General features: G+C 35.2%; 2 protein-coding genes across 2 annotated transcripts; both read left to right on the forward strand.

Moving 5' to 3' along the window:
* Positions 1-7,269: 7,269 nt before the first annotated feature.
* Positions 7,270-9,394, forward strand: LOC120479504 (H-2 class II histocompatibility antigen, E-U alpha chain). The gene is made up of 4 exons (XM_039672061.2): positions 7,270-7,374; positions 7,781-8,026; positions 8,189-8,467; positions 8,673-9,394. The coding sequence occupies exons 1-4, from the start codon at positions 7,317-7,319 to the stop codon at positions 8,792-8,794; spliced, it is 705 nt and encodes a 234-aa protein (XP_039527995.2). The 5' UTR covers positions 7,270-7,316; the 3' UTR covers positions 8,795-9,394.
* Positions 9,395-11,325: 1,931 nt separating this feature from the next.
* Positions 11,326-13,627, forward strand: LOC120479503 (H-2 class II histocompatibility antigen, E-S beta chain-like). The gene is made up of 6 exons (XM_039672060.2): positions 11,326-11,434; positions 11,638-11,913; positions 12,200-12,481; positions 12,657-12,770; positions 12,849-12,876; positions 12,983-13,627. Exons 1-5 carry the CDS (start codon positions 11,371-11,373, stop codon positions 12,869-12,871), a joined length of 759 nt encoding a protein of 252 aa, XP_039527994.2. The 5' UTR covers positions 11,326-11,370; the 3' UTR covers positions 12,872-12,876; positions 12,983-13,627.
* The last annotated feature ends 9,203 nt before the right edge of the window (positions 13,628-22,830 follow it).

Here is a 22,830-nt window from a genome sequence, read left to right on the forward strand (position 1 = left end):
TCAAATTACTGTACCTGGTCTGATGTAAATAACACCAAATTTGCTGTTGTCAGACTCTATGTATGCTGTATAATATTAAATTAAATGTCTAATACTTTCATTCAAGATGGGGCAGCTCAGAGTGAAAGAGAGCCCACTGAGCATCAGCCAAATCAGACAGTTACAGGTACAGAAAAAGAATATGCTAGAGAGTGATAAGAAGAAAGATAATTATTTGAATGAAAGCATAATTACAACAACATAAATTAAAATAGACAACATAAATTGAGTTAGGACTAAAGCCTAACAATTGCACAGTATTTACAATTATATGTGTATGTATGTGATTACAGTTTTTTCTCAACGCAGTCTCATCCCAAAAAGTCATATAACTGACGTTTTGGTACGTCTTTTGACCATACGTCAATATTCGCCTTTTTAGGGCCCCCTTAAACGTCGGTAGATGAGGTTATGGGATTCTAACTCTACCCCAGACCTAAACCTAACCCTAAACCTAACCCGTCACCTAACCGACGTTAAAGGTAAAGCGTCAGTTGTATGACGGCCCGGGATCGCCATCTACCGACGTTTAAGGGGGCTCTAAAAAGGTGGATATTGACGTATGGTCAAAATACGTCCCAAGACGTCAGTTATATGACTTTTTGGGAGAAAATGATGAGAATGTGTTGTTTTTCTCAATTGCTAAAACACAATTTCTGAAACCTTGCTCCATTTTCTGAAAACATTAAACACAAAACCTCATCTTCAAGCACTATTTACAAAACCTCTGACTCCTCTTGCAAAATGAAAGTTTCGCCTCAAAACAGTTTTACCTGTGCTCAAATTCAAACACTGCTCTCAAATCATAAACAAAGTGATCAAAATGCTATACACCATCAAGCAGTCAGTAAACAATACACCAAAAAATTTAAAACACATTGTTCAAAACATATAGTTCTCAGGGAGAATGTCAAAACAAATCTCAAAACAAATTTCATATTTTTTTCATTGTACAGTCTACAGCAGTGCACTGTACTACAGTATCAACACAGTCTCTTCCCAAAAAGTCATATAACTGACGTTTTGGGACGTCTTTTGACCATACGTCAATATCCGCCTTTTTAGGGCCCCCTTAAACGTCGGTAGATGGCGATCCCGGGCCGTCATACAACTGACGCTTTACCTTTAACGTCAGTTAGGTGACGGGTCAGGTTTAGGGTTAGGTTTAGGTCTGGGGTAGAGTTAGGATCCCATAACCTCATCTCATTTGGATGGTAAATATGAAAGATGGATGAAAAAAATCTATACATCTGCAGGGCTCAACATTAATGATTGCCCAGTTGCCAAGCTGGCAACCACTTTTAACCACCACAAAGGTAACGTTGAGTGCTGATATTAATTCTAACATCAAATTCAAGCCAGAGCTTATTTTTCATTAAAAAAAAATCACTTTTGAGTCTGACACCATACTTATACTTTTGCTGGTCATAAGTGCGTTCAAATTCTGTCAACATGATCACAGGAACATAATATACTGTAATATGACATGTAATAATGTGCACTTTGTGCAGGGTTTTTTTTTTTTTTTTTTTGCCATGGTCTTATAACAAATTTCAAGTGCCTCAAACTTAAATTACACTCAGCTTTTTATCCTTTACAAATAAATGTCTTTGCAGCTTGAGAAGCTACATGCCATGGGCTACAAGCCACTCCTCCTTCAGAAGGAAGGCAATGGCAATAAAATAAAAATAACTTCCCTCACCCCAAGATGCGAGCTGGACCCGCTGGCTACACAACACCTTCAGCAAAATGACAGCATTTTATTTATGCAGGTGAGATGTAGCAACAGTAGCCTATAATTTTTTTTCAGTCACCATACAGTGTATACATTGATTGTCAATCCTTCCCTATTTTTTGAGCACTTATCACATAGTTATTATAGTTTATACAACAAATGACAACCTTATAACATTTCTTTGTTATTTTGTATTTATTTTGATTATTCATTTGAGAACAATCGTATAGTATATTTCATTGTTACATACAATGCTCTATGCAATCACAGTGTCTTTACAAATGTTGGTTTGAAAAGAAAATATATTTCTCTTTTACAACAGAAAATAAAAATAAATAAAGAAGTAAGGGCACAAAAAAGAAGAAAAAAAGGTTAACTAAATACATCATGGAGAAAACATGTCTTAGTTAGAGTCCATCCTTAACAACCTCAAATGACTTATTATAATCTCTAATGACTTATGAGAATTATTATTACCAATGCAAACATTATTAACATATACATTATATATTAATCTTCATCTAAGTATAGCAACACAATCTAACCTTCTTTCAGATAGGCTACATATTCAACCAATTTCTTCAATTTTTCCGGAAAAAACATCTTTCTTCAAATTAACAAAAAAAAGTTATCTTTTCCATCATATAAATCTCAATGGTTACATCGATCCAGTCATCTAATGTTGGTCTCTCTTGTTTTAACCATTTGTGTGTGATTGCCTTCTTACTGGCTGCCAAAAGCACACCCATCAGGTATTTATTATCTGCTGCAACTATATCTATGTACATACACAACCAAAATACAGTAATTTGCATTCTAGAGGTGTCCTTTAAAAATATGTTCAAGAGCATCCTGTGTTTATTTCCAATATTCTTGAATATGTAGACATTCCCAAAATATATGGTAATGGTTTGCTTCATTACGTCCACAGTTTCGCCAACATTTTGGGGTGTTTTACTGCATATGGCCGTTTGCAGTGTTATAAATTATCTAACAATGTTTCCAGCAATTTAGTGACCTTGTTGATTTCCACTGAAATTTCCATACAGTTGACCACTCTTCATCAGTAAAAATTATTCCACTTTCCGTCAACATTTTCTCTTTGATGTAACTTGTAGAGTGTGTTTTCATATTTATTAATCTCGTATATCCGAGAGACTATCTTATATGTACCTGATGTGTATAGTGGATTCAAATTGTCTTTGATGTTTCCTTTTATTTTTTTATCATAATAACTTCGAACCTGAAGGTACCTATAAAAATCTTAATTTTCTAGTAAATACCTTTCCTTTAATACTTAACATCAGAAGGAATCTATAAGTTTATATTGTTTTAAACTATTTTGAGGAACTTTTGACCAGAAAGCTTAAAATTTCACCTTTCTCAATGATTGTGCACAAATAAGTTATTCCCTAATGTCCACAATTTAAACCTGTTATCAGACTGATTTGGAGTGAAGTCTAAGTCATAAGCAATCCATTTAAAAATTGAAGTGTATTCCAACAATTTTTTTTAATCACAGTTGCCCAAACATTTAACGTAAGCTTTGTTCTAGCTTATCTATATAAATTATTATCGCCTAATATTGTTTGTACATCAGAATATTCTTTGTAGTATAAATTTCCATATCCTTCCAAGGAGCATTATAATGTGGGTCAATATACCAATATACCACTGTCCTAATTTGCACTGCTATATAATAATCTTTTAATAAGGGAAGAGCCCAACCTCCTTTATCCTTTGGGAGCTGCAATGTTTTAAAGCGTACTCTGGGCTTTTCCCCTTGCCAAATAAAATGTGAAAGTATTTTATCCCATTATTCTGTGAATTGTTTTCCGGTAATTTCTACAGGTAGACATTGGAGTGGGTAAAGATATTTTGGTAATACATTCATTTTAATTGCTTCAATCCTTGATCTAAAACTAAAAAAGGAAATTAGATTCCATTTGGCTAAATCTTCTCTGATTTTTACAGTTAGTAGATCAAAATTCTTTCTTTCTAATTTTTCTCTGTTTTTAGTAAAAAGGATATCTAAATATTTAAAATATTTTGTATGCCATTTTAATTAATATGTATTTTTTTAATATTTATAGGGGGATTATAATTATATGAAATTATTTCTGTTTTATCAATTTAAATCAAGAGAGAGGGCCAGAATTCTGAAATTGTTTCATGAGTTGAGGTAAAGATTTGGTTAGAAGATAAATCAGTATATCATCTCAGGCTATTTTGTATTCCACTTCTTTTGGTGCCTTGGATTGTTTTTATCCTGTCTGATTCTTTGTACTAAGGGTTCCAAATAGAGAGCAAATAATTGAGGGGTCCATAGGCATCCTTGCCTTGTGCCTCTTTCCAATGTAAATTACTTTGATAAATAACCATCTTTGTCTTTGCAGTTGGTGTGTATCATAAAGTGCCTTTATACTTCTAATTATAACTTCATGAAAGCCAAATTTGCGGACAACCTTATAAAGATAGGTCCAGCTAACAGAATCAAAGGCTTTTTCAGCATCTAAACTTAGTATCATAGACTTTACTGTAATACAATTAGTATTTGTGTAAACCAATTTATTTGGTTAAAACTAACACAACATAACACATGCTATATGTCAATGATATTAACACATGACTAGCTTCTGGATCATTTTTAACAAAGCTTTTTTAAACTAGGCATTTCATTTAGCTATGTTTACTAACTCTACAGTTTTATAAAATTACTATACACTAAAATCTGTCAAAAACAGACTCTAAGATTTAATTCATTTATTTCACTTTTTCTAACTGGCTGTCTTAAGTAATATAACACTTGTTGCAGTCCTACTATATTCATTTCTGCGTAAATTATTTATATGAACTTGACATCCTATCCACAAATGACTGGAATGTTCCCAGATCAACAAGGATGTGGATCCAGGAAAACTTTTGGTGAAATCACGTTCACCATGGGGGTCTATTCCAAAAACGGCACTTTACTTTACGAAGACACTGCAGTGAATTCTGTATGATTGGTCATTGCTTGTAATATGCTGACCAAAATCCTTCCATATGCATCAAATTCCTCATAATGAGTAAATACATAAAACGTTTTAAATTAAAACAGCAGAAAAATGTGTTTATGTTTTTGCTTGAAAAAATGTTATGAATTACAGTAATATGGGGTATTGAATTACTATAATATTATGTATAGTTTGATGAACAGTGCCTGAACACAGTTTTGCCTACTAACCAAAGTAAATAAATTAAGAATGTGAGATACACTCTTATGTCACTGAAAATAATGTTAGTTAAAAAAGTATTTAGAAACAAAGACTCAGCATCTTAGCATGCTTTGAATCAAATTTGCTATACACATGGTACTCTAGGATATATGACAGGAACATTACTTTCAATTTATGTATTTAGGATTTTTAAAAACAACAAAAACAATGTTTGAACTACTTTATAAATAATGGAAACATTTTAAAAGATCTTGTGTGGTTATCATTTCAAGTTTACCCTGTAAACAGATGATGTTGCAGCATGTGAAATGATTCGGTTTTTGAAAAAGGAACTAAAGATCTGTTTTGACCAGTTACGTGTTTTGAAGACGTTTGTGCAAGTGCTTAATAAGTGTGAGCTGTAATTGGAATAAAAAGGCCAATGTTAGTACAATCTGATTTAAGAAATATTTATTTGAATGGCTATGAGCTATACTGTATTATCCTCAAAAAAACATCTGAACACATATTTGTGATTTATAATGAAATGTTTGATATTTAAATATATAATATAAAGACACACTTTTCATGAGATTCTGCCAGAAGATATAGTCCCTGGCATTTTTCTTTTTTTTTTCTATGCCACAAACATGTTGTTCCACTATGAGAGTTGTACAGTGAATATGGTAACAGGTGTTTTGTCTCATCGCTGTTATTCTGAATCATTGAGCAGTCAGTAGCTGCAAACTGTAACTCTCCATTTTATAATGAAAATGATTGTGCATTTAATTCATGTCTGAGCAATCAGATTTATGAGCTGAGTGCACATGAACAAAACCATAAAGTCATAATTACCAGTGGGATATTAATTTCTCTTTGCTTGTGGCATGCAGGTGGCAATTTAAGAACTGGATGAAGCAATTGTTACTGATCAAGTTGTAATTTTAAATAATTGTGGTACAATTTATTTTAATTTTGCAGCTGGGAATCCTGCATTACTGCAGTGGTCATTGAGGTGTAGGCTCTGGCCTTACTGTTAGTGCTGCCATTATGTCATGCCTGTTTTTTTTTTGTTATTTAGCAGTCTTGTCCTCAGAGAACGCACCACCCCTTCAGGGTTTTCCTAATTTTTAAAGTCTTTATTATGGCTTAATTTGTTGATTTGGGTATAGCACCACTGTACCAGTCACAATGAGACATTTTAATGTGATATAGGATATCTCTTAAACAGGTAACATAAGATTTATTCCTTTCTTAAACCACTAAAAATATTGTGGTTGATCATCTCCCAATTGAAACAGTGGTGCAAAAGCAATGCAAAAAAGTATAGCAAACAAACAAACAAACATGTGCATTTTATAAAAAAAAACATTAACAGAAAAGCAATATGACTTATACAATCATAATGAAATGACCGTAATGCATGGTAAATACTCAAAAGGCCATCTAGTGGCCATTGATCCAAATTAAAATGACTAATGGATCTAAAAGGTGTTCAGTGTTGCAGCGGCTTAGACAGTTTTGCCCCCCAAAAATAAACAAAATAAAGGTTTTGCAGTAGATAAGCCACATTTCCTGAAACCTTATATCTTAAAAGTATAAACACAAAGGCACCACATCCAGAAAATGATTTTAATTTAGATTATTTTACCTGCTGTGATTTATGGTGATTAAAATGATATTCAAGATTGAAATGCATATAGAGGTTACTCTAAACAAACCTATTGTATTTAGAGTTTATGTTAGTCCATCCATCCATTCTCCGGACATCTTGTCATATTGTAAAAGTGATGCTGAAGCCTATGCATCTTCTCAGACTAATGGCCAGTCCATCACAGGGCTAACATACACATTAACACTCAGGCAATTTATTGTTTCAAACATATCCTGGACACTTTTTATTTTATATTGAGGTCTCGTCTCAGTTCTCATGCACACAACCATGCACAAACAAGGTTATTTAAAATGTTCCTGTCCTCAAAAGTAATCCATGTGTGACTACATTACTTGTATGAACTGTTGTATATTTACTATAGTATTTTCTAGATTATGTAAACCAGTTTTCTAAATACAACACAGACCAAAAAGATTGCAATTGTATAAGTCATACATATACAGCAAACTGTATGTGATTGCTGGTTGCTCTTAATTTTAGAAAACTTGTAAATGTAAAACAGGAAAAATATATATTTTGCCAAGATACAAGAATATCAGAGTGAGGGACGATTTTGATTGGTTAAGGGGATTATAAGGCTGTGACATGAGCCATAAGGCGGAGTAAAGACCTACTATCATTAAACAAAATAGAGTTTGTGTAGTGTTTGTCCCATTTAGCTTTGAGAAAGATGGAGCTCTCCGTGTTTATGTTCATGCTCGTCGCTCTTGTTTCCTCAGAGAATAAAGGTAAGTCAGTGGATTCATTAAAAAAAACTTAACAACTTAAAACACTTAACATTTTCATCATCTTTAATTGTATGCAAGGAATACTGATATGTATTATAATTAATAAAAGGCTGTTCTAGTCTTTAAATGCTTGTGGCTTGAAAATGTTTGTTTTGCATTAATATTTAATTTATAATAATAGTATTATATTCTGTAATCAGACAAGGCTGAGACAGAAAAATCTACAGCTCATACAATTATGGCATATTTAACAAACAAAAATGATTTTGTTCTCATTTGCAATCGAATGAATACATCTCATATTCAAATAATCCTATATTGACCTTTCTAATGTACATTATTCTGTCTAGATTGAAAATAATGTGTTGTTATATTGAGCTAATACTGATTTTTTTTTCTTTTTCAGTTGTGCATGAAGATTTCAATTTAATAGTATGCTCTAATACCGAAAAAGAATATATGTATGGAGTAGACGGAGAGGAAACAAACTATGCAGACTTTGTTAAAGGAGTAGAAGTAGATGCTCTTCCTGACTTTGTAGAGCACTCTTCCTACCCTGGACTCTATGATCAAGCTTTAGCTCAGATTCAAATTTGCTTAGCAAACTTAGATGTCGCTATCAAGGCTTATAAAAATCCACAAGAGAAAATGGGTTGGTATGCATTTGAATTACCCCTATTTAATTACATATGTTTATATTTATAAGAATATATCAGTGTAATAATGTTCTCAAGTTGACTGTAAAAACAGTGTAAAAAACTGTCTCAGATTTTTAAAATAAAAACAGCATCAATGTATTTCCCTGTGTTCACAGACAAACCTCAGACTTCCATCTATACTAAGAATGATGTGCAGCTGAATGTTGAAAACGTCCTCATTTGTCATGTGACTGGATTCTTCCCTCCTCCTGTCAGAGTCTCATGGACTAAGAACAACGAGGTTTTTAAAGAAGACAGTCTAAGTCAGTATCGCCCAAATGATGACGGCACTTACAACATCTTCTCCATTCTGAAGTTCACACCTGTGGAGGGAGACATTTACAGCTGCACTGTGAACCACACATCTCTCGAAGAACCTCAGACCAAAACATGGGGTGAGTGTGTGTTTTGTTTAGAATCACTTGATTAATAGATTTCTATTATTTATTTTCTCCAGTTGTTTATATATACAAATAAATTATATGTGATATGTGAGAACATCAGCCTAAAATGAAATCCCATTAATAGTGCAACACTAAAAAAAAAATTCTACATTATTGAAAAGCACATAAACAAAATGGTTGTGTGTGTGTATCCTAGACGTGGAAGTTGCTGTACCCAGTGTTGGTCCAGCTGTGTTCTGTGGAGTGGGTCTGTCTCTGGGACTGCTGGGAGTCGCTGCTGGAACTTTCTTCCTCATTAAAGGAAACAACTGCAACTGACATCCCTGAAATGGAAGCAAACTTTGAAAAGAAATTGTATAGTGTGTAGCAGGCCCTGCAAATAAAGTCTGTTTCAATTGGCACTATAGTGGAAATTAAAACAATAATACTGTGTGTCGTTATGTCTCTCATAAATAGATTCACAGACATATATATATATATATATATATATATATCAAAAATTAATTTCTTTAAAATTAATATTTCCTGATATTTCTTGCTCGAAATGTAACACCATATACATATACACTTACATATAGATGAATAAAAGGCTTAAAATGATAGTTGATATCTTTACTACATCACATTTTCAGGTCATCAAGAGTGATAGCTGGAGTTTGGAATTTTAATTTGAACAAAAGCTGTTAGTTACTCTCTGGTTGAGCGCTCATTGTCTTCCTCATTGCTGGATCAATTCAAGTCTTTTCCCACAAACATTATGACTTTCTTAAAAATTGTGATAAGGTGTGCTTGAAAATAAGGTTGCTTTTAAATTTAGATATTTTCTGTTATTGTTGTAATAATCAAGTTATACATTTTACATGGTCTTGTAAGTTTTCTGACATGCACTCCAAATAAAAATTCTTCATTTTGATTTCACTTGTCATTTTATATTGTGTTGTCATTTATATATCTGTCCCAAAGCAAGGTATTAGCCTCAAAAGGTTATTAGATAGTGTTTTCCATAAAACAACAGACATGGCTAAATGTGTTGATAGACAGAGGAACAGATGAGAATAGAATTGACCAGAGGAACCAAAACAACAAGATATTTTAGAATAACCTATGCAAATATCATAGCCAATACCTACATTTGTTAATTTTGGCAGATGCTTTTATCCAAAGTGACATTGTATTCAAGGTACACATATTATCCTTTCTTTCTTTCCCTGGGAATCAAACCCTCGACTATGTCAGCACCATGCTCTGTTTGAAAGGCTAAGTTTGTCTTGATATAGCTGAAATAATTGCAGTCCTCTTCTGTATAAATTAGTGTCGATAATAGTCATAAAAAAGGGAGTTAACTAGTTTACTAAGGTTTAGGAGCAGAGCCATTCCTCAACCAATCACCTAGCCTCCCAAAACTGTACTTACTGTATATTGGGCCATCCCTTTACAGGACTGTTTGTCTCGTTCTCTCGAACCCACCCTTGCCCTCCCTCTCTCATCCATTCAACCATCCTTACCATCCCCTTTTCTCCTACCTTGCATCAGGGGATCCTAATCGCTCGTATATAACTGAGATGATTCTCCCATCCTGTGAGCCTCCAACACCAGACACACATCAACCTGACAATCATCCCATTTTCCCTTTCTCTTCATCTTCTGCCTATTCATCCAGAAAATTCTATTCAATAAAATATTTCTTCAACATTCATGGTTGTGGCGTGATCCTTGCTCAAAAATAAGAGATTAATAATAATTTAAAAAACACATTTATATAACAGTTTGAAGAGGTGCTGAAAAGTGTTTTTCTCAGTTGATTTTTATTTTTTTCAAACTACACTCTAAAAAATGCTGGGTTGTTTTAACCCAATTTTGGGTCAAATATGGACAAACCCGAAATGTTGGGTTAAAAATGTAATGTAAAAATTTAACCCAACGGCTGGGTTAGTCCATATTTGACCCAAAGTTGGGTTAAAACAACCCAGCATTTTTTTAGAGTGTATTCTCAATGCTCTCTGAACAACACATTAATCTAAAAATGGAAACATATTTATATATTAAGGTTATTAATTTAAGCACAGGAAGGAAATGCACTAAACTGTTAACACAACAATTAACATTTTTGTTAAGTTTAAGGGAGTTGAGGGAAGTCAACTGTGAATTCCCAATGCAAACAAACATTAAAGGAAAGTGGTAGAAAAATGAAAAGGGAAGGAAATTAGTGGAAGAGAGGAAGGTGGAAATAGCAGAAGAAGAGGTGAGAGGAAGAGTGGAGGGGGAAATAGAGGAAATATGTAGGATTGAAGAGTACTGACATAACTAGAGTACTAAAATGTACTGAAAACCGATTTTTAATGTAGGTAACCAGTCTTCAAAAGAGGTCAAAATTGGTACCACATTATAAAACATTATAAAATAATATATGATGTGGTACCAATGATGATTGTATCTTCATTGTATTTGTGCATCCGTAGCTGCCATCAGACACTGAAATAGAATTTTACAGCAAAATTGTTCAACCGTTTAACAATCAGTATAATCAGGGACCTCTTCCTATTTTCTTTTCATTTACACATAATAATAACAATGCAGAAAACAAAACAGCTTTATGTAAACTTTACTTTCTATAAGTTCCTGTTGAAATTTTTCTGATTTTTGTATTTGAGTGTCGCAACCAACTTTAAAAAACGAATGATAAACTTGAAAAAAGTTCAAATATGTTAAAATAAAATTAGCAGAGATGCTTGAAAAATACAGCCTGTAATGTCTTTAGTTCTAAAATAAAACAGGAGACTGCTTAGCAACACTTGACACTCATATGTGTAGAAGCTGATTGGCTGTTTGATTTAGATATTCACCTAATGTATTGCAGTAGTCCGCTTCAGTTGGGACAGTTACAGTGAGAGATAATGTCACTGCCGAAGGTCTTGAGTTTTCATCTTATATTGATGCTGTCTGCATTCACTGGAGCAGGTAAATAAAATAGCATAATGCAAAATGGAAAGATAAATAAGGATGACAAAAATCTTCTCATTATTAATTATTATTGGTATTGTTGAAAAAAGACAACTCAATAATGCAATAACTGACTAATGCGTCCAAGTTCTTCTGTTTTTCTGTGGTTGATGTGAAATCATCTGACATAACTGTAAAACTGCTTTAACGTTATTTTTCAGCAAATGGATATTTCCATTCTACGTGGACTAAATGCATCTGGAGCTCCCATGATCTGAGTGACATGGTGTACATTCGTAACTATATCTTCAATAAGGATGTGTATGTACAGTTCAACAGCACTGTGGGGAAGTTTGTGGGGTACACTGAACATGGAGTATATAATGCAGAATTATTGAACAAAGATCCCAGCCAACTGCAGGGAGAGAGAGCTCAGCTGGAGAGTTTCTGCAAACATAATGCTGAAATAGATCAGCAAACTATCACTGATAAATCAGGTAAGCAGCACAAGATTCTAATCTCTCATGTCTCAGACAAAACTCTTGTTTTAAATGCATACACTAGGTATTTTTAAACAACAGTTTGCTCATTTTTAAATTATTTTAAAATATCAAAATAAAAACAATATTAAACTTGACTTATGTTTTAAGTTTTGTTTGCCCTTGAAAATGTTAAAAATAGACTCTAAAACACATACAATAATATTTATGATACTATATTAATATGGAATGTGGAATGTTTAATGTGGAATGTGCATTTAATATGTTATTGTAATTGTTTCAGTGCCACCACAGGTTAAGCTCAGTTCAGTGACTCAGGCTGGTGGCAGACATCCAGCTGTGTTGATGTGCAGCGCTTACGACTTCTACCCAAAGAGGATCCAAATTTCCTGGATGAGAGACGGTAAAGTCGTGAAGTCTGATGTGACATCAACTGAGGAGATGGCTGATGGAGACTGGTACTACCAGATCCACTCCCACCTGGAGTACACTCCTAAATCTGGAGAGAAGATCTCCTGTGCTGTGGATCACGCCAGCTTAACTAAACCCATCATCGTAGACTGGGGTATGAGGAAACATTTATTTTCCTTCACAGGACTTATGTAAATAATAGATTTTTACAAACAAAATATTATGATTGAATAAAAGAATGCAAAGCTCCTGTAATTACATTCACACATATTAAGCCAATCTTAAACACTGTAAATAATTAAATAAAACGTGGATTCTGTACCTCACAGATCCCTCTATGCCTGAGCCCGAGAGGAATAAAATCGCCATTGGTGCTTCTGGTCTGGTGCTGGGAATCATCATAGCTGCTGCTGGACTCATTTACTACAAGAAGAAATCAACAGGTCAGTGGAGATGAGAGCAATCTATGTTTATTAACATCGCTATTCAAGTTCTTTATTAATCAATTTTTGTTTTGATAGGGAGGATCCTGGTACCATCTTAAGGATGGTAAGTGTTTAATTAACACTTTGAACACTCAAAATATTTGTCATTATAAAATAAATTATTACTGCGTTGTTAATTTGAGTTACATAATAATCATACAAATTTACAGGTCAGACTGACTGAGGATTCAACTTGACTCGTGGATGGAGAACTCACTTTCTGAACTTTACACTGATGTTTCATTTTTAACAGTGAAAACAATTTTGGATAATGAAAACAATAACAACAAATCTTATAAATTTGTTTGATATTTGCAATTTTTTATGAATGTTGATGATGATATAATGATGTATAAAATATGGAGATTATATAAAGGTGTAGAAATTCTCATTCTTGCTGGCTTCTTTTCCAGTATACGTATACTAGATTAACATGCATATGGGTTCATTTAATGTTATAGAACGCATTATTGTAAGACTTTAATAAGTCAGGCTCTGGGTCTGAGAAAAGGTACTCTGAAGTCTTTTTTTATTTCTGTTTTACTCTGATTTACCATAAAACATGTGTTGGAACTAAATGAGTGCAGTCTTATATGTAATATATTTGATAAACATTTTTTTTTATTTTAATTAAGAAACCAAAATCATCAATAGCTTATTCTTCCTTCTTATTCATTCTGATAATAATTCCTCTGTATGATTTGATGACTGCAAAATATTGCAATACACATTTTTTCTTCAGAAACACAAACTCAAACATTTATTGGTTTTGTACTGTGTTCATTTCAGCTCTAAATAAATATTTCTTTACAAAACAGTTTTCCCATTTTTTTTATTGCTTATAAAATTTCCTAGTGTTCAGGATACTTTTTAAAAACTAATCCCACAGTTGTTTTTAACCTCAATCATCTCTCTTATGCCCTAAAACACTTAATTTACTTCTGAAAATAAACTTATTCCAATAACATAATATATAATTCTCACCCATCATAACACAATGAGCTGCCTGCATTACAAAACCATTTATCTCAAATTCCTTTTTTAAAATAAAATGAATGACAACTCTTTTGTGTTTCATGCACTGCAGTATATGTTAGGATATATATATATATATATATATATATATATATATATATATATATATATATATATATATATAATGTCATTTAGCTTTTTCAACTTGCAAAAAAGGAGATACTTCTCAAAATCAAACTTAAATAAAAACATATACAATATACAGTATATAACTTATATAAATTAGCATTCTTCATTCACAAGATCTTATCTGCATTATATGTCCAACTCTGGCAGCCTTTGCAGATATGTCCAGACATCAATCATTTATTCTATCTAGAAGGGATACATCATAATTTGACAGTGGTCATTTACTTTCCACCTTCATGAGGATAATAATTCCTTTTTTGGGTTTACACCCAGCCAGCCAAGTATATTTGTGAAAATGTAACTGGACCATATTCGTTGCTATGAATAACTTTGTGATTCTCATATTCGTTGAGGCGATGTTATAGTGGTATGTTGCTGGAACGTGGCGAGTCTTAATTACCCACCTGTATTTTCAATTTCTATTTCTCTACAATTACTTGGAATTCATAAAGAACTAAACTAGTAACCATTTCATGCTCTGTTTAAAAAAATTAAACCTTCTAAATTCTAATGGTTTGGTTGTCCGCAAATAACTTGGGATTAATACATATGTAATGGAAACCAACACAAAACTCTATTAAAATCTAATAGAAAATGGCCAAAAAACAAACAAACAAACAAACAAGCAAACAAACAAACAAAAAAACACACTGCATTCATTTATTACATTATAGCATTTATTCTGCTAATACATTTTGAACATGACTGATTCTTTAACCACTAAAATTGAACACATCAATTCATAAACTTAATACAATCAATTAATAATGTAACGGATGACTAAAAAGCTTTTTTACTTATATAAAAAAACATACAAGTGTTTCATCATTAGGGTTGGGGATACAAATTTAAACAAATAATGATTTTATAACAGATACTTATGAATACTCTCCATAATTTGAGGCAAAACATAAAGACATGACAAAAAGATATGAAAAGATTCGGCAGTTCCTTTATTATTTTATTTTTTGACAGAAATAAGTTAGATTGTTTTTTCAAAGTTTCCTTCTTCCAACTGCTACAAATGTCTGGTCATGCGCTTTAATATTGATTCACTTTCAGAGGCTAAACCTAAACAATACAATGAACAAAGATCTATAGTAATTAAGCTTAGAAGCTAACAAAAACATAGAAAATAACTACACTCATGTAGAATATGTGAAAAGAACAATATGGAGATTTCTAGCATCTCCTCTGTATTATTCTGTATTACCACTCCGAAAATACATAAATAGTTTTTGTTCAAGAAAAGGAACATGATGTCCCGTTACTGATGTCCCACCTGTGGAGAGGGCACAGTCTTCATGAATGGGAGGGTCTCTTTAGACTTTAGAATGATACTTCACTATCAAGAGTGAACGATGGGTTTTACATGGATGGTTTATACAGTGTTTTACTGTAGAACATGTTCTAGTGCAGAGACTCTGGACTTCTTGCAAACTGGACGCTGAATTTTTTTACTGTATTTATTTATTATTGTAGTCTGGTTTTTTTTTTTTTTTTTTGCTTTTAGTTAGAAGCAAATAGCAAAATATCAAAGGTGCGAGAAAAAAAAAATGTGTCTAACTTGTTCCTCCTCCTCCTCTTACCCATCCTGAGCCTGCAGTCATCCTTATAAGTCCAGTCATTTTAAGCCAGAATGGGGGTCAACCTTGAACAAATTGCAACAGAAGCAAACTCAACTGATTTTGTATCCTCAATATGTCCCGAGGAAGGAAAAAAAAAGCCCCGAAGAATCCCATTAGGGGAAAGTTTAGAAAAAGACCCAAATATATCCTATTCATACGCATATTCATTCTTTTTCTCAAGTGAAAAATTTTAACCTTTATATCATCATGAAAATCACTGAGTTGATTACTTACATCAAGACAAACAAAAAATGTACTGCAAGTTTTTTTTTTTTTTTTTGCAATTGTTTGTTAACGTGGACAAATGATGCATAATCTAATTATATGTGCTAATTTGCATAAATACCCAAACAGATCTAAACATTGGGTATAGAATCTTTACTCATCAGTCTTCATTGTCACATGATCCTTCAGAAATCATTATGATATGCTGATTTGATACTCAAGAAACATTTTTTATTACACTTTTTTTTTTTTTTTTTTGCTTTGGTACTATTTTTACAAGTATTTTTAAAACTGTCCATTTTGAAATTAACTTTTCAAAAATGCACCTTGTAAAACAGTACAGACATTCTTAAAAAACATAAATTTTGATGATTACTTTCTCTCACTGCCTCTTTCAGTCTCTCCCAGACTTCCTAATTTTTCACCTTTCCCTTGGGCGGGGCTTAATGGGCAGGGTTTGAGTATTTTAAACAAAATCCTAATATTAAACAGCCCAAACAAAAAGATGAACATACAAATAAATGAGAACAGTGTTATGTGAGAACGCACTAAACTCATGATAATTTTTAAAAAGCACCAGCACACAAATCTGTATCTTATGGTAGGCTACTCACTCAGGACAGGAGTGCCGGTTCACACAGAAAGCATAATCTTTCAAAGCGAAAACGAAAGACGCCAGCAACCTCGTCAGTTAAACAAAACAGTTAAACATGCCTATGCGTTCACACTGAAAAACATTGGAAAAGAAGCAGAGGGGAATGGAAAAACACATTCTAACAGCCCCTAATGCCAAAAAATGCTGTATAGGCCTACTTCGTTTTTTCACGTGCATTAACTGTCCAATAAGCAGAGATGCTGGTCCTCAATTGTCATGTCACTCACTCCATCCGAGATCGGCTTTTGCCTTATGATGTGGCTTATTATTGCATGGCTTGGTTGAATTTTAATGCGGTGTTATTTCTTAATGCTAAGAATAATACTAGCCTGGATGCCAGCCCGAACCCTGCCCACAACATTTTTTGGTCGGGAAGTTCGGTCTGGATTAATTTTAATAGACAAACAGAAAACTGCAATCAAGGCATTTGTCGATCGTAAAGATATTTTTTTTTCCTACATGATTCGGCAAAAGTGTAACTTATCACCTGGCTCTGACGGTCGCTAAGAAGATGGGACGCAATGAAAAGCCTGTGGTCGTTGTGGTTTCTCCTTTGGTCGCATCATGGAGGAGTAAGTAAAAGAAGCAACACTCGTTATTTTACTTCTAAAATAAGTATGTTCTGTTGACAACTGCATTGCTCTGATTGGTTGTAGGTCTACCGACTATCCAATTGAGTGCAGAGTTTTTTTTTTCCTGGTTCGGTTTAGGCACGCCTCATAATCAAAGCCCAATGAAGCAGTTTCAGACTCATATTCTGACAAGAATATGAGTATGACAAAATCAGGCTAGAATAATACACCATTGCCATGAAAAATAGATCATTGCCACAGTTCTGTTCACTTCACTTTGGAGCAATACAATCGTTTTAAAATCAATAAACTCTAATATTTGTTATCAATATTATGTGTCAAATTTTTGGTTTATTTGGTAGGTAGCCATGTAATAAGCGGGATAATGTAGAGCGAGGTGGTTGTTATAGTGAATGCAACCCCTATCAGCCTGTCAGGGTTGTATTCGCTATAACAAACGATATATGACACAAGTCTATAGCTGTGTCCGAAATCGCATAGTCTCTTGAGTAGGTTCTTATTTTGAATAAGTAATTACTTCATGACCGGTAAAAAAGTATGAATGTGTTTAGTATGAAAGTAATCTGGACGTACTACATTCGCCATGTTGTCAATATCATGTGATCTACCAGCATCAGTTACAATTCACTGCCATTCCCAAATCCTCTTCTATGGCCTCATGCAACCCGGTCTCATCCCAAGACGTCATATAACTGACGTTTTGGGACGTCTTTTGACCATACGTCAATATTCGCCTTTTTAGGGCCCCCTTAAACGTCGGTAGATGAGGTTATGGGATCCTAACTCTACCCCAGACCTAAACCTAAGCCTAAACCTAACCCGTCACCTAACCGACGTTAAAGGTAAAGCGTCAGTTGTATGACGGCCCGGGATCGCCATCTACCGACGTTTAAGGGGGCCCTAAAAAGGCGGATATTGACGTATGGTCAAAAGACGTCCCAAAACGTCAGTTATATGACTTTTTGGGATGAGACTGTGTTGGTTTTTCAACTAGGGAAGAATGTGATTTCAGATGCAGCCCATCTGTTTTTTCCCCCCATTCAAATAGATAGGACTCTGATTTGCATAACTCTGGCGTTTTGAATAGTGAGTGGAGACTAACTTAAACACCTCTTATTGGCCATTGCGTTTAAGAAATTAACAGATATATTTGTGATTGGCTACATTGCTCAACGCTGCAAAAATAGGCTAATAAATAGAAACCTATGAAGCTCACCTGAGTACAACCTCAAATAGAAAATGAATTGGAAAAAGAAGAGGTGTAAGAGTGAGAGGTTTTGGAGAGGGTTGAGGAAGAGAAATATTGAGAGGGAGAGGAACAGTGGAAGAGGTAGAAAGATATGAGGGGAAAGGAATAGGTGGTATAGTTAGAGGAGATGGAACAACAAGACTTGAGGGTGTAGGAGAAGTAAGAAGAGCTGAGGATGTAGAAAGAGGAGAAGATGAAGGAGTAGAGGGAGAAGAGATGGATAGAGTGGATTGCAATGGTATTAGTGTAAAGAGCAAGAGAAGAAAATATGAGAAAACATTGACAAAGGGGAAGGAGAAAGCAAGATGTAAGAGGAGGGAGGAAAGGTGAAATCAGTTTCAAATGAAATCAGAGCCAACCTAATTGACATTGTCAAAAATTATGTTTTTTCCTTGAGAGAATAATCCAGAATCAACATTAAGACCGTGCTACAGTCAATGTCCCTGGACAACAAGTGCTGGAATCTACTGGTGTGTGGCAAACAACGCTGTCTTGGGTCACACAACACAGAAAGGTTCCTACACTTTTTAAACTCTCAATGAAATCCACTTTACGCAGGGTGATCAGGGGGAAATTTGGCAAAATTGTGTAGTTGTTTTAGACAATTTCCTATTTCACCATTCAGCACTGGTGCAAGAGAGGTTTGAGCATCACACACATTTCAGGAAGGTCTTCCCTCCAGCATATTCTCCTTTCAGAGATGGAGAGTATGATCATAACCCATACAACCATGTAAGTCTTATTCAAGTGATGGAATCCATGACTCATGAAAATGTATGCTGTGAGGTTGATGATTCTTTGACTAGATATAAATTTAAGGCACAAGTTTAAAGTGCATAGAGAGAGAGAGAGAGAGAGACTTTAGATTAGGGTCCAATTTTCACTAATAACTAAGACTGTTGCCTCAGTAAACGCCTTATTACTGCTTATTAATAGTTAGTAAGGTAGTTGTTAAGTTTAGGTATAGGGTAGTCATGCAAAATAAGGTATTAATATGTGCTTTATATGTACTATACATACATACCCAATATGCTAGTAATATGCATGCTAATATGAAGCCAATCGAATAGAACTGGATCCTAAACTTGCAGACAAGTCAAACCAAAACGAGAGTTCCTTTTACACGATTAGGGAACTTTGGTTTCAACATTGGCATGTTCACTATTGTTTGAGGAAATATGAAATATCACTGATCTAAATATTTTATGCAGCTTGTCTGTGTGTATGACTGCCATAGAGATTTGGAGATTTTCCATTCTGGTTTAACTTCCACATGCTTAGTCTCAAAAGGCCACACCAAGACAATAACACTGATTGTTCACTGTAGCATGTTATAAGGGTTAATATGTTTTATGTATGTTTTGCATAGTTGAATATAATAAAGGAATGTTATCAGCAAATTAAAAGTTATTTTCTCGCCATTACAAAAGACCTAATGATGTATTTTTTTTTATTTTACTTTTTTTTTTAAATATGAAGATTTAATGCATGCTGTTTTTGATTAATCTCTTTGTATGACCAAACTGGTTTAACCAAACTGTTACCTGGTTTCACCACATGTTTATGCTCAAAAGAATGATGTGTTTGTATTTATACATCACTGTCACATGTACAAGAAATAAACATATACAGTCACATACTGTTACTGTATACAATAAATGGATTAGGCCTATATCATTCAGAATAAATTGGCATATACACCATTGCATAGGAAACAATGTCAGCAAAATTATAGTTTGATGATGGGCCAAGATTACCGGTTTGAGTTTTTGTAGTAGGCCTATAGATATGGGTGCTGCTGGTGGTTTAATGGATTGTGGAAATATCTTGCAACCATGAATGCAGTTTTGTTATTAGATTTTGAGGTCCACTTACAGTGATAGTGGAGTATTTTAGTTTTTCATGACCGTTTTGTCCACTCTGCAGCCTTTATAAACTGTTATTTTTCTTTCTTCTTTCTATAAAATCATAAATACTGTAAATGAGATCTGGTGTTTAAAAACTGTAAGTTTTCTGCATGATGTCCAATGTAACTGTAAGTCCCCCACCCTTTAATAACAGCCTCTTTGCAAAGTCTCCATTATATTCGACGAGGACCGCAATGGGAATTAGTTTGTAACTTTCTTGTGTTATTCTCGACAGTTTGGATAAATGTATAATATCAACGTGATGCCATCTTGTCATGCATTTATTTTTTGTTACTGTCTAATAAAAAAAAAAAAAAATCGAATTGTGGCAAGACAAGACCACAAAACAATCCATGTTGAAATGTGCCGCACAAACTAACACAGTCTCACCCTAAAAAGTCATATAACTGACGTTTTGGGACGTATTTTGACCATACGTCAATATTCGCCTTTTTAGGGCCCCCTTAAACGTCGCTAGATGGCGATCCCGGGCCGTCATACAACTGACGCTTTACCTTTAACGTCAGGTAGGTGACGGGTTGGGTTTAGGGTTGGGTTTAGGTATGGGGTAGAGTTAGGATCCCATAACCTCATCTACCGACGTTTAAGGGGGCCCTAAAAAGGCGAATATTGACGTATGGTCAAAAGACGTCCCAAAACGTCAGTTATATGACGTCTTGGGATGAGACCGGGTTGCACAAACAGTTAAAAACTCAGACAGAATCTATCAAGGGCCTAAACCCCTCTCGTATTTTTGTGATGATGCTGATTGTTGTAATGTATTTATATTTAGGGCAGTGGTCTGTTTACACTTGAGATTGAATTACCTTTTAAACCTTTTTTTAAAGCCTTTGTTTCCTTTTTGATTTTGCACATTTCATCCATTTGACTTATTGATATTTGTAATATGCTTTTATTTCAGCAGGCTGACTGGCAAATTATTTTTCATAGATTGTGTAATAGATTTGAAGTGGTAGAAATCTATATGTATAGACATAATTGATATTTCAACATTATATCCCTCACAATCTTTGAAGGCCCTTTCAAAGAGTCTTGTCTTTAAAAAAGGCTCCCAGTCTTCACCAACTTAAATCTACCTAGATACTGATGAAGTCTAAATTCTCTTCTCTCATTGGTAGATTAGTGGCAGAGTAAACTTCTTCAAACTGGTCTGTGGCTGATGTTTCACATGTACAATGCTCCCAATGAAACAGAAACGTCTCGGTTACGTATGTAACCCTCGTTCCCTGAGTGGGAACGGAGACGTTACGTCAGAAGTGACGGAATGGGGATTTCGCATAGAAAGCCAATCCTCTTCGAGTATTTAATCACGAGCCAATGGCATGCAATGCCTTGGGGCTGCGGAAATTTGCATAGCGTACTCCGCCCTACTCCGTGAGTATAAAAGGAGGAAGTGAACGCAACCGCAGTATGTCTTCGCTGAGGAGCCAAGACTGAACCCGGCATCTACCCAGCGATACAGCAGAGATGGCAGGGAGACGTAACGTCTCCGTTCCCACTCAGGGAACGAGGGTTACATACGTAACCGAGACGTTCCCTTTCGTAGTCACTTCGAGTTACGTCAGAAGTGACGGAATGGGGATCAGTACCATCACGCCATCTTCAAGCTGTCTTCCAGTGCCCTGCGAAAATCTGAACCCCCTATATTTCTATTTTTTCGGGGTCCCATTTTGACACAGGATTACCAAGGTACACTGGGAAACATATCCCGGGAGGGACATGCTACCAGTTGCCTACCGAAGGGAGGACTTAGAGATACTCATATGGTCATATAAGAACACATACGGAAACACTGGAGCACCAACAGTTGGTGGCTAAGAAATTTAAACTCCAGGGTTGGCAGATGGCTTGCCAAGGGAAGACACATGCTCAGAGAGGCTTACAGTGGATAATACACATGAGACGGTTACCAAGGGGAACCGTACGCATGGAGGCACCTAGCTAGCATCCAGAGCCACCGCAGTGGAGCCCACGTCGTCGGTGCTGGAGGACTCAAGTCTTCAATGGAAGAACTGAGGAAATTCGCACTTATCCAGTCCGTGGAGTGGAGTGGCGAGCAAGCGAAGACACCTGAGCAGGCCCAGTACCGGCCGGAACGAGTACATGAGAGGACACTGGCTCAATTCGCAGATTATAGAATCTGGCGAAGGTGTTGGGTGTCGCCCAGCCTGCAGCTCTGCAGATGTCTGTTAGCGAGGCGCCGTGCGCTAGAGCCCAAGAGGAGGCCACACTCCGAGTGGAATGGGCCGTCACACCAAGGGGGCACGGACGGCCTTGCTGCTGGTAATACAAAGCAATGGCATCCACAATCCAGTGGGACAGCCGTTGCTTTGAGAGAGCCCTTCCCTTCTGGCTCCCTCCATAACAGACAAAGAGCTGGTCTGAGGTCCTGAAACACTGCGTTCTGTCGACATAAGTGCGGAGAGCACGTACCGGACAGAGCAGTGCCAAGGCTGGGTCTGCCTCCTCCAGGGGCAGCGCTTGCAAGTTCACCACCTGGTCCCGGAAGGGAGTGGTGGGAACTTTGGGCACATAACCAGGCCGGGGTCTCAGGATCACGTGAGAGTAAGCCGGCC

Source organism: Pimephales promelas, chromosome 14 (assembly GCF_988280905.1).
Source record: "Pimephales promelas chromosome 14, fPimPro1.hap1.1, whole genome shotgun sequence".
NCBI classification, from domain to species: domain Eukaryota; kingdom Metazoa; phylum Chordata; class Actinopteri; order Cypriniformes; family Leuciscidae; genus Pimephales; species Pimephales promelas.